This window comes from Ochotona princeps, chromosome 5 (assembly GCF_030435755.1).
Source record: "Ochotona princeps isolate mOchPri1 chromosome 5, mOchPri1.hap1, whole genome shotgun sequence".
NCBI lineage: Eukaryota > Metazoa > Chordata > Mammalia > Lagomorpha > Ochotonidae > Ochotona > Ochotona princeps.
Genome location: NC_080836.1, coordinates 31,563,230 through 31,575,859, shown reverse-complemented (window position 1 = coordinate 31,575,859; position 12,630 = coordinate 31,563,230). Strand labels below are relative to the sequence as shown.

Genomic DNA, 12,630 nt, shown 5'->3' with positions numbered 1-12,630 from the left:
TACCAACTTAATCTGTCCACGCAGATAGTTCCTGATTTTTAAAAATTAATATTTATTTATCAATCTGTCTATTTATTTTGCCCTTAATTTTCTTCTGTGAATTTGATTTTAAAACTTTGAACTAACTGCTTTACTTCCTGGGCCTTTTTCTTTTCTGCTATTTTTCTCTACACTTTCTGGAAGTTTTACTTTACTTTTTCAGTGCAAAGTGCCAACTTCAAATGAATTTTAAAACAGTTTATTAGTAGCTAATATTTTCCTTGAATTACCTCTCATTGTTCTGCTAACATTGCTACATTGCATCTGCTAAGGCATATTTTTCCCATAGTGGGATTTGTGCATCATTGTATGTATTTATTTATATTTACTTATTTATTTGAAAGTAGAGATAGATCAAGGGAGAGCTAGCTCTTCCATCTGCTGGTTCTCTCTGGATGGCTGCAGCAGTAAGCCCTGAGTTAGCTAAAACAAGGAGCCAGGTGCTTCATTTAGGTTTCAGGAGCAGGGCCCTATGCAGTTAGTCCATTTTCCCACTGCTTTTCCAAGGTCATTACCAGGACTGGATTGAAAGTGGAGAAGCCGGAAAAAGAACCAGTGCCCACAGGAGATGCCTACATTGCAGTGGTGGCTTTACTCTGTACACTGCAGTGCCAGCCCGTGTGCTTCACTGTAGACCATCTATCTATCTACCTTACTGGCATGAAAGTGCTTCACTTTCATTTTCACAAACCTTCCCTGAGATTGTGTAGTTTACCTGATTTTTCACTGATTACCATAAGAAAGGGTATGACAGTCTAGATTAAAAAGGGTATGGGGTCTAGATATCTGCATATGTTTTGGGATCTCAATAGTTAGCTTCAATATAAAGTAAAACTTGTACACTTCCCCAAATGGCCATGATGGCCTGAGCTGAGCTGGTCCAGAGTGCCTAGTCTCTGGATCTCCCTCATGAGTATAGGGGCCATCCTCTGCTGCTTTCCTGGGGCGCCGTCAGGGAGCTGGATTGGAAATGGAAGTAGCTGGACTCAAGACCACCCTTTCAGCACCACAAGTCGAGGCTTGGCTTGCCCATTGAAGATCTCCTTTGTTCCACTCCTTTACCCTTTCCTTGATCTGTTGATAGCAGTTGGTCTTTTCATCATCTGTATTTTGTCTTTTCCAGAATCTCATACATACAGACTGCAACCTCCTCAGAGTGATACATTTACTCAGCAATGTGCATCTTATTTCCTTCATATCTTGTTATGATTTGATAGTGTTTTGTGTGTTAGCACTGTATAACATTCTGTTGTACAGATATATGCAGTTTTTGTGTTCATTGACCTATTGAAGGATGCCTTGCTTACTTCCAAGTTTAATCAATTATGTGTAAAGTTGGTTCAGTCAGTTGCAGCTATGTGTGTGAACCAGTATCTTCAACTCATTTGGATAGCTGGGAGCATGAAGACAGTTTAGCTTGTAACCTAGTGTTTGTTAACCTTTTCCTAGGCCTCCCCAATGCCCAGCTAAGCCTCTGATAAGCACTGTTATGTTTGAACTGCTGTGAGACCACCTATTTTAATGTTTATTTATTTATTTGTTTCTTTATTTGTATCATAAGCAGAACATGAACCAGTGTTGTGGCTGCTGAATAAGCTCCAGCATGAGAGACCCGGAAGAAGCTCCTTGCTCCTGGCTTCGGATTGGCTCAGCTCCAGCTATTGCTGCCACTTGGGGAGTGAATCAACGGAAGGAAAATCTTCCTTTCTGTCTCTCCTTTCTGTATATTTCACTTTCCAAAAAAATGTATTTTTTACAACTTTTTTTAAATTTATTTTATTTGTATTGCAAAGTCAGATATACAGAGGAGGAGAGACAGAGAGGAAGATCTTCCATCCGATGATTCACTCCCCAAGTGACCACAACAACTGATGCTGTGCCGATCCAAAGCCAGGAGCCCAGGAGCTTCTTCCGGGTCTCCCATGTGTGTGCAGGGTCCCAAGGCTTTGGGCCATCCTCGACTGCTTTCCCAGGCCACAAGCAGGGAGCTGGATGGGAAATGGAGCTGCCAGGGTTAGAACCGATGTCCATATGGGATCCCAGCGCATTGAAGGTGAGGACTTTAGCCTCTAGGCCACCGTGCTGGGCCCTTTCCAAAATAAGTAAATAAATGAATGAATCTTAAAAAAAATAATAATAACAGTCAGAAACTCCATCCTAGTTTCCCACAGGGGTATCAGAGGCCCAAGTAGATGGACCATCTTCCATTACCTTCTCAAACGTATTAGCAGGGAGCTGGGTTGAAAATAAAAAGCCAAAACAGGAACCCCTATGGGGTGCCAGCCCAGCTAGTGCTGATGCCCAAAGCTAGCTCCTCAACTGTCTTTTTAGACTCCACGTTTTGAGTGAGATTGTGTGATAGCGCTTATTTTGCTTAAGAGAATAGCCTGCAGTACTATGCATGCTTTATAAATGATAATGTTTCATCCTTTCTTATGGCTTTGTAATACTCCATTAAATATACGTCTATATCTGTTATATATATACACATACATATATACACACACACACACCCCATGTTTTCTTTATCCATTCCTCAGTGATTGGACATTTAGGTTGCTAATCTCTTAGCTGTTATAAATATTGTTATAATAAACATCAAGTACAAATGTTTCTTTGACAAATACATTTTATTTTCCTTGAATCTACACTGGATCATGTGCTAATTTTATTTTTAGTGTTTTGAGGGTCTTCCATGCTGTTTTTCACAGTGGACCTCCTAGTTTCCATTGCTTCGAACATTATTCAAGTTTTCCCTATTTTTGACACTTGTGCTCCCTAGTGTTTTCGGAGTGAGTTGGTGTGGTTTGCATTTCCTCTGATTAGCAATGCTGAGCATTTTTTTTTTCATGAGTCCCTTGGCCATTTGCATATAACCAATTAGTAAATATTTGCGTTGATCCCTTTTTTGTTTGTGGTGTTTTTCAGTTGTTGAGTCCCCTGTATTTATTCTGAATACTAACCTCTTTCAAATGGATAGCTTCAAGTATATTCTTCTTTTCTATAATTTGTGTTTTACCCTGCAAATGTGCTTTAGTTTGATGAAATCAAGCTTGTCTAGGTTTTTCTTTGTTTAGAGATTTATTTTTATCAAAAAAGCAGATCAGATTTATACAGAGAGGAGAGACAGATCCTCCATCTGCTGGTTCAGTCCTCAGATGGCTTCAGTGGTCAGAAGCCAGCAGCCAGGAGCCTCCTCTGGGTCTCCCACGCGGGTGTAGTTCCTGAGGCTTTGGGCTGTCCTCCACAGCTTTCCCAGGCCACAAGTAGGGAGCTGGATGGGAAGTGGAACAGCTGGGACATGAACTAGTGCCCATATGGGATCCTGGAACATGCTTTTAGAACTGTTTTTGCCTTGTCCCGTAAGCTTCCATATATCACCTGTTGTGTGTTGTGGGGGTGTGTGTGTGGTGGTGGTGGTTTATGTTTTTGGTCTCAGTGTTTGGTTTCGATTTTTAAAATCATATGCATGTGTGAGTGGGGGCTGCAGAGTAAGGCTGCTGCGCACAAACCCATAGCCTTGTATGGTGCCAGCTTAGTTCTCTGCTGCTCTACTCTCAGTCCACTTCCATACTACTGATGACTTGGGGTTGGCACCAGGATGCTGGGAGCCCTGCCACCCATGTTGGAGACCGAGACAAAGCTCCAAGTTCTGTATGGCTCATCCCTGGTGAGTGCGGTCATCTGGAATGTGAAACAGCAGATTGAAGTTCTCAGTTTCTCCCAAAACAATGTAGGATGTATTTATTCATTCAAGAGAAAGAGTGTTAGAGAGCCAGAGAGAGAGAGAGAAATAGAGGAGGAGAAAGCAAGGTCTTCCATCTACTGGTTCACTCTTCAAATGGCTAAAACAGCAAGGGCTTGACTGGACTCTAACCAAGAGCCAGAAGCTTTATTTGGATTTTCCACATTAATGGCAGGGACCCAGTGGTACTTAGACTGTCCTGTGCTGCTTTTCCAGGCACATTAGCAGAAAACTGAATCAGAGGTGGAGGAGCCAGGATTCAGGTTTAGCACTCTGATACAGAATGCCTCTGCTGGAACTGGTAACTTAACCCTTTGTACCATGTTGGCTCCTGATTTCTCTGTGAAGCTTTTTTTGATCCATTGTTCATTCAGAAACATGTTTCATTTCCACATAATCTAAGAATTTTGCTGTTTTCTTCTCACCGTTGAATTTTTAGTACCATACCATTTGATCAGAAAAGATGCTCGATCTCAGTTTGGTTTCATATTTGCTAACTCTTGTTTTTAACCTAATATGATCTATACTGGAAACTACTCAGTAAGTACTTAAAAATGTGAATATTTCGATATTGCTTGTTGGAATGTTCTGTATATATTTGTTTGCTTCATTTAGTGTAAGGTGTGTTTCTAGATTAGTTCCTTGTGGTGTTCTTTGTAGATGTTCCATCCATTGTTAATATTGAAGTCTGAAGCTATTTTTAGTTCAATTCTGAAATGTGCTTTGGTTGTTTGTTTTCATCTACCTGAAAGACTGAGTAACAGAAAAGAAGAAAACTTCTGTGAACTGGTTCACCTCCCTAGAGTCTGTAACAGCTAGGGCTAGGCCAGGCCAAGGCCAGTGACCCAGGACTCCGTTTGTGTTTCCTACATGGGTGGTTAGGGATTGAGTTCCTTGAGTTATCATCTACTGACTCCAGGAAGCATTAGCAGAAAACTGGATTTGAAATAGAAATGCTGGAATTTAAGCAGAGAAAATGGGTCTCAAACCAGCAATCCAACATTTCATGCAGATGTTGCAGACAGATTAACCCTCTATGCTACTAGGCCTCACTCCTTTCGTGCCGTTATTTAATTGCATTCTTTCCCTTCAGATCTTTTAATATTTACTTTATAAATCATGGTACACTGATATTTTGTACTTACGTATTTACATGTATTTTCTCCTCATGAGTCAACAGTTACTGTTATACATCGACCTTCTTTACCAGGGTTTTTGACTGGAAGTCTGCTTCCACAATGTATAGCTAGCCTTAATTTCTTTTTGTTTCCATTCAGAGGCAGAATCTTTAATTCCTTCACTTTAAGTGTGTGTATGTCCTTAAAAAGTGAAGAGCATTTCTCCATACAGAGATGAATCTTACTTTTTAGGTATATGTCTGCTCTAACTTTTGGTTGAACAATGTTTCATTTACCTTCAAGATAATTATCAGCAGAATGAGAAGTTACTGCTGAGATTGTATTCATTGTGTTCAGTTTGTTTCATAGATCCTTTGTTCCTTTTGTCTTGTGTTGCTTCCTTTCTGATTTGATGATTTTCTATAGAAATTCCTTTATCTTTTGTATGCCTAATAGAGTTTTGTTATATGTTAACCATAAAATGTAGATGAAACATTTTCTAATTAATCATTTTATATTAAGCTAACAACATCTTAACTCATCATATACAAAAGCTCTACACTTTCACTACCTCCACATTTTGAATTTGATGACTCAGTTTACATTTTTTTCAACATTTCATTCTTCTAACTGGTTAGTTTATCAATGCTTATTTTTGATGGATTTGATTTTAACCTTTATCCTAAGAAATAAGGGATTTACACACCACCAAAACAATATTAAGAGTAGTCCGAATTTGACTGTTTTACTTTTGTCATTTTTTCAACTTCAAATTTTTATTGTATTGATTAGCATTATTGCCAACTTGAAGGTAATCCTCGCGTTGTTGGATGCATCCATCTTTGTGTAACAATGTCTGTTTATCACTTTCAAACTTGGGATATTTTCTGCTTAGAAGTCTTCTAATAGCTTATGAAAATTTGCTATTATGTGTCAAGTCCCTGATGTCTTGCTGCTTTGTAGAGTCTGTCCTTGTATTTTATTCTTAATAGTTTAATTATATCTTGGTATATTTTTAGGTGTGTTTTAGACTGCATGTTTGTGATGTTTGTGTTTCTCTCAAAATCTGGAATTAAAACAAAATTTGTTAATTTATATATTTATGATGCAGTTCCATAGACTAAAGGATTTCCTACTCCATCCCAATTCTCTTTGCCTTACTGATTGCCCTCATAGTATTATAATAGTATAGTCCTTCAAAAGCAGTCGTAAATCCAGCAATCTGCCATTTAAATGTATCGTGACATTGTATGTATAGATAATGGCAGAAAGCCCAGCACCTTATTACCAAAGTATGTTTAACAGTTTCATTTGGAATCCATCTTTGATTCAGGAGTATAGATGCATACTGCAATATATCTTCACTTCTCGATATGATAGTCTCTATTGTACAGTTCCTCTAGGTGAATATATATATCCATATATACATATGTGTGTTTACCTATACACCTGTTGACCTTGTATTTAGTATGAAGGTTGTCTTATATCAAAACGTATGATAAATGTTCTTTTAGGATTGGCTAATTTCACTCATTGTAATAGGCTGTAGTTGAAAGCATTTTGTTGCAGGTTCTTTTGCCATTTTACTGGGACATTCTCCACATTTGTCTTTGGTTTTGGTTTTTCTAACAATAGGACATCTTTAAGTAACATTTGTAGGCCATATCTGGAAGAGGTGAATTCTTCGAAATTTTCTTTACTGTGAAAGAATTTTCTCTTATTTTCAAAGACGAGGAAAAGCTTTGCTGGGTAGGTATTATGGGCTGACAATTTTTCCCTTTTAGAATCTGGAATACATCACTGCATTCTCCTCTGGACTGTAGAATTTTCTGTGAGAGGTCAGCTGTGAGTCCGATTGGGGTTCCTCTGTAAGTTAGTTGATTTTTTTTCGTATACATATTTATGGATCTTTATGCTCAACTGAAGTGAGCTTAATTATGCTGTGTTGTGATGAAGATTGGTTTTGGTCAACTTTATTGGGAGTTCTGTGTCCCGTCTGTATTATGTTTCTCAGTTCTTTCTCCTTGGATTAGAGAGACACCAGCTGTCCTAAATCACAGGGTTGTCAGTGGTGCTAGTTTGCCAGAACATTGTTAGGTCTGGGGACCACCTGGACCTATTTTAGATGGGGTTGTAGGGTGCCAAGTTGGTACTGTTTTCCCTGTGGTATCAGGGCAAGTGAGTTCTCTCCTGGCTTAACACAAGCATAATTTGTTGTAGTCCCACCAGCCACCACAGTCTTTTCCTCAGTTCACAAAATGGCACCTTGTGTGGCACTGGTGGGGGTCTAGGCTGAGAAATCCACCCTTTCCTGCACCTGCCTATTTGAGTTCTGCCATTCTACTTCTGTTCATGGTCAAATCAAGTAAATCAGCAGGGTAGGCAGTGTCATGCCTGGGTTCACCTCCGGAGTTCCTGGTGAACTCCCCTTCCCACTTGGCAGTTGGTAGAGCTGCAATCACAAATCACCTTGGGGTTTCTGGTCACTGTAACACCAGTCTGCTATCTCTGCTATTTCCCCATGTCCAGGTGTCGCTTTGCCATTGGCCTGTCCTCTCCTATTTCCTGGGTTCTTACCCTCTCAGCATCATCCTGGCTAATTCTTTTCTATTTGTTTAAAGCTGTCCTAACCCTCTTTTACCATCTTTGCCCTTGATAAAGTATAGTATTTTTTTTCTGTCACTTTTTACTTTCTGCAACTCCCAAAATTTACATATTCCAATGAATTAATGTGTCCTAGAGTGCCCTTTGTTTTTCCACTTTTCTCATTCTTTGTTCTTATAATTGGTTCATTACAAATGACATGACTTCTGCATGATCTAGTCTGTGGAAACTCATTATTGAATTTTTCAGTAAAATTCACCATTGATATTTTCATTTGTCTCATCTTGTTCTTCAGCTACAGGGATACTAGTTAACTTTCGGTTTCTGTTGTTATTATTTAACTCCTGATTTTGATTCTACATTATTTTCCAATCTGATTGAGTTGTCAGTGTTTTCTGATACTTCAGTGAGCTGCTGTGAGATTATTTTCATTTATTTTTCTGGTGACAGTTCATAGATTTCCATTTCTTTAGGGTCAGCTTCTTGAGTATGCCATATTTGCCTGATTCTGTGTAATCCTTTATGTGTTTGTATTGATACTCTGTGTACTTGAACGAGTGCTCTTGTCTTTACAGACTGGTTCCCAATGAGATTCCTGGAAGTAGTCATTTTGGGGTAAAGCTGTGTTATGTTACTGCTTCTGTGTCTACAGTGGGCTCCATGGTTGTTTGACCTGTTACCCAGGGTTATGGTGGTTGTTAATTCTGTCTGTTCCCTGGGTGGATTGGTCTACAGAACCTTGGTCTACATGGATAACACCAGGATAAAGATGTGCAAACAAATGAGGCTTATTTTAAGTCTGTAGTAGGACTTCTGCTTGATCATTAGGCAATCAATACTGCAAAGTCTTTGGCAAGTGGACTGAAACTGAGTTGCAGTGTTGCTTCAAATCAACAGCTAAGACAGGTTTTAAGCCTACTCCAAGAGCCATGAGCATGAATACCTTCAGGTGGGCATACATGCTGTGAAGATTGGGTGAGAGGGGCTTAGATTGTCTTTTCTCGGTGGTTTTATGATCTGCTATGTGATGTGGGTTAGGTTGTCTCCATGCAAGGGTGCAGATGGGCCTAAATTCCTCTGGGATGTGAGTAAACAGAACTGTTCTCCATCCGCAGCTGAGAGGAAATGGGAATGAGACTCAGCATTGTTATAGGATCTATGGGACTGAAGTTGAACGTGCCCCAGGGACACACAGGATGTGTATCCTGTCTGGTATGTACCCATGTAGTATTGCTGTCAAGACTGTGGCACAAAAAGGGCTGGGTCCTAAATTCATAGGAGTTTCACTTTCTGTCAGGGATTGAGGTTGGCAAGCCTGTTGCAGTGGTGCAGACAAGTTGCTTTAGAGCATAAAGCCAAGAGTGACAGTGACCAAGGTTCAGGGCAGTTGGGATGTATATAGAACTCAGTTTGGGAAGCCTGTCTCAGTGACTGACATAGGTGTGTCTTTCAATCTGTTTGGGAGCAGGACTTATCTCAGACCACAATGAGGGCTAGAAGTAAGTTTCAGAGTTGATGTTTCAAGTCAGTCAAGACTAAGAATGGGGACCTGTCTTCTAATGGATTTATGTGTTTGACTCCTGACTTTTCTCTGTCTTCTAATATTAAAGTATGACTCTAATGTTATTTATCCTGTAAGTTGATTTTAGACTTTAAGATAATAAAGCATTTATAATAATTCTGGGTGCCTAAATAAACATAGTTCATACTGTTATTGACTGTTACTCCTATTCATAGTCAGTGTTAAGAAAATTAGTTCCTGTAACAAAGGCATTTGTCTGTGAGTATGTTGCCCTGTAGGAGAATTTACAGATATTAATATTCCCATTAGTATTGTTTTTCATTTATCATTTCATTGTGAACTTTGAGAATTATACAACATTGCTTGCAATATGAAAATGTATTCAACTTGTAATCCCTTGTGGACAGTGTTGTTCACTATAATTATTTTAAAAAATGGACGTAGGCACTTCTGGGTGTTTGAAGAAAATCATTTAATCTGTTCTGTATTGTGTATGGTTGTTGAGCAAGGAAGAGAAGATTTTCTGTAATGGTTGATCCTGAGTATTAGATAGGCGAGAACATTATTCTCTAGCAGATTACAGCTTTAAAAAAGAAAAAGGAGAGAGGAAAGAGAAATGACAGACTTAAGGGAAAAGGAGGAGTAGTTGCAAGAAAGCTGCAGTTTAGTATGGGCATGCCACATTAAGACCAGTTGTACAAATAGGACCCAATGAGAATTTTTTTAAAGTTTGCTAACTAAACTTTTTCACACTTAAAAATTTATATTTGTTTTATATAGATCGCTAAGCTCTTAAATATCTTCATGAAGCCAATAGTATGTATTATATTCATGCTAAATTTTCTTCTTTAAGGGTTGGACTTGCTGAAATGAGCAGTCGTAAATCAAAGAGTAACAACGTAAGACATGCGGAGTGCCTTTCACAGGTTAGTACATGTTAAAATTTCGAAGCCTTTACCATATAAAGGTGACCAGAAAACCATGATCTTGTTTAAGTGGAATTTGTTTCTTAGCACTTAGGAAGATCACTCTTTCCATTTTTTTTTTTTTTTTGAGATTTATTATTATAGGAAAGCTGGATATACAGAGAGGAGGAGAGACAGAGAGGAAGATCTTCCATCCGATGATTCACTCCCCAAGTGAGCCGCAATGGGCCGGTATGCGCCAATCCGATGCTGGGACCAGGAACCTCTTCCAGGTCTCCCACACGGGTGCAGGGTCCCAAAGCTTTGGGCCGTCCTCTCCTGCTTTCCCAGGCCACAAGCAGGGAGCTGGATGGGAAGTGGAGCTGCCGGGATTAGAACCGGCGCCCATATGGGATCCCGGGGCTTTCAAGGCGAGGACTTTAGCCTCTAGGCCACGCCGCCGGGCCCACTCTTTCCATTTTTAAGGAGATAACCCATGCAGGAACCTAAAAGAGTCATCTAGAAACAAACCTTTTTAAACTCTTTGTCAAAATTAATTTTTGCACCCACAAATTTTGTTGTTTACAACCCCTTTCAATGAATATTGTTTGTGTTTTATTAATGCTACTAACTAATTTATCGTAAGTCTTTGACTAGTTCATATGCTAACTTTGTTTTCCTAAAAGCAGCTTAATTTCAATTTAGTTAAATATTGTCAGGATATAAATTTCACAGTTCTTTTGATAAATTTCTATTTATTAGTGTTTTATTCCTTGCAATACAGTTGTAAACAGGATTGTTTTCTTAATTTCATTTTCTATTGGTTCATTGCTGGTGTATGAAAATATCATTGATTTCTGTTGTTTATATTGGATCTCACAACTTCGATAAGCTAATTCCTAATAATTTTTTAGTTTATTCTAGGTTGGGTTGTTTTACTTTTTTTTTTAAAGGAACAAATTGAAGTTTGTTTTTTGATTTCTAGTCTATGTAGAGGAACACATTATGATTAATCAAGTCCATGTGTATGTGTGAGTAATTTAAAGCGTGAGTATTAGCTACTATCTGTACAATTTCTTTTCCATTTTTTTAAGATTTATTTTATGTGAAAGGCAGTGTTATTGAGAGGTGAGATCAAAAGATCTTCCATCCACTGCTTCGTTCCCCAGATGGCCGATACCTGAAGTCTACAGGCAGGAACCAAGGGTTTTTTCTGAGTCCGCCACATGAGTGCAGGGTCCCAAGCACTTGTGCCCTCGTCTGCGGCCTTCCCCAGCATATTAGCAAAAAGCTGGATGGGGAGTGGAGCAGCCTACACTCGAACTGGGGCCTTTCTGGGATGATGGAACTCTAGACATAAACTTAAGCCTCCTGTGCCACAGCACTGACCCCTACCGTTTATTCTGTTAAAAATCATTTTAATAATTAAGATTCTAAAAAGTGTTGTTGCCATTTTGTAATAAAGAAATTGAGTATTAGAAAAAAACTTGGCCTTCTTAAGTTCATAAATTTGTCTCTTGTATCACCAACCCTTTATTCTTCCCCTGTCTTTATAATGATAAATGTGAATTGTCTTGTTCCAAGTGAATTGGGTTTATTTGGTTGATTATTTTGGAGTTTTTTTGGTTGGTTGGTTGATTTTTTTTTTTTTACCCTCTGGTACATGTATAGAAAAATGTAAGATTCATCTCTTAGGGTCCTCATATTACATACAGTCTGCAGAAGCAGATAATTTTGGAGCTTATTTCATTCCATGTAGTCAAATATGAAAAAGTCCTGCCCCTTTCAGAGACACATACAATATATTTGCAGGAGATCCAGAACAGATGAATTTAATGATACCTTATCTGACATAATTCTTTACAAATAAGTAAGAATCATATTCCAAGGTGAATTCAGAATACAGATCTGTTTCAAAAAGTTATTGGGAAACGTATGGGAGACCCAGATAAACTAGTGACTCTAGGCTTTTTTTTTTTTTTTTTTAAAGATTTATTTATTTTATTACAAAGTCAGATATACAGAGAGGAGAGACAGAGAGGAAGATCTTCCGTCCTATGATTCACCCCCCAAGTGAGCCGCAACGGGCCGGTGCGCGCTGATCTGAAGCCAGGAACCAGGAACCTCCTCCGGGTCTCCCACGCGGGTGCAGGGTCCCAAAGCCTTGGCCCGTCCTCGACTGCTTTCCCAGGCCACAAGCAGGGAGCTGGATGGGAAGTGGATCTGCCGGGACAAGGAACGGCGCCCATATGGGATCCCGGGGCGTTCAAGGCGAGGACTTTAGCCGCTGGGCCCAACTCTAGGCTTTGATGTGGCCCAGCCCTGACCATGGTGGCCACCGAGGGGTGAACCCACTGATAGAAAATTTCTGTTTCATCTCTCTGTGTGTATAAGTCTTTTAAAGAGAAATTAGTGTAAAATGTAACTAAAAGTGAATTTTGATGAAAAAAATTGAAATTCACACATAGGTTTTTCATAATACACATTTCTGTGAACTTTTTAAAGACTTTCATGGACACAGATTTCAAATTATTTTTTCACTAAAATGAACTTGTTTTTATCTTGTAAAAAATATTTAAAGGCAGCACATGAGAGAACACGTATCAGGGAGGAGGAAAGGTAGGGAAAGAGAGAGGGAGAGAATCTTCTGTCCCTTGTTTCATGCTCAGAATGGCCCAGATGAATCCAGGGGCCAGG

At 39.2% G+C, this 12,630-nt stretch overlaps 1 protein-coding gene across 2 annotated transcripts in view; it reads left to right on the top strand.

The window, feature by feature from the left end:
• The window catches only part of ORC4 (origin recognition complex subunit 4), a 48,467-nt gene that overhangs the window by 4,257 nt on the left and 31,580 nt on the right, over window positions 1–12,630 (top strand). The window contains exon 2 of one of the 2 annotated variants that reach the window (XM_012931413.2): window positions 9,882–9,954. In XM_012931413.2, the coding sequence (XP_012786867.1) occupies window positions 9,898–9,954 (57 nt within the window). In that variant the 5' untranslated portion in view covers window positions 9,882–9,897. Of the gene's footprint in view, window positions 1–9,768; window positions 9,955–12,630 lie in introns of those variants that run through there. The other variant, XM_058664468.1, reaches the window with a different exon arrangement.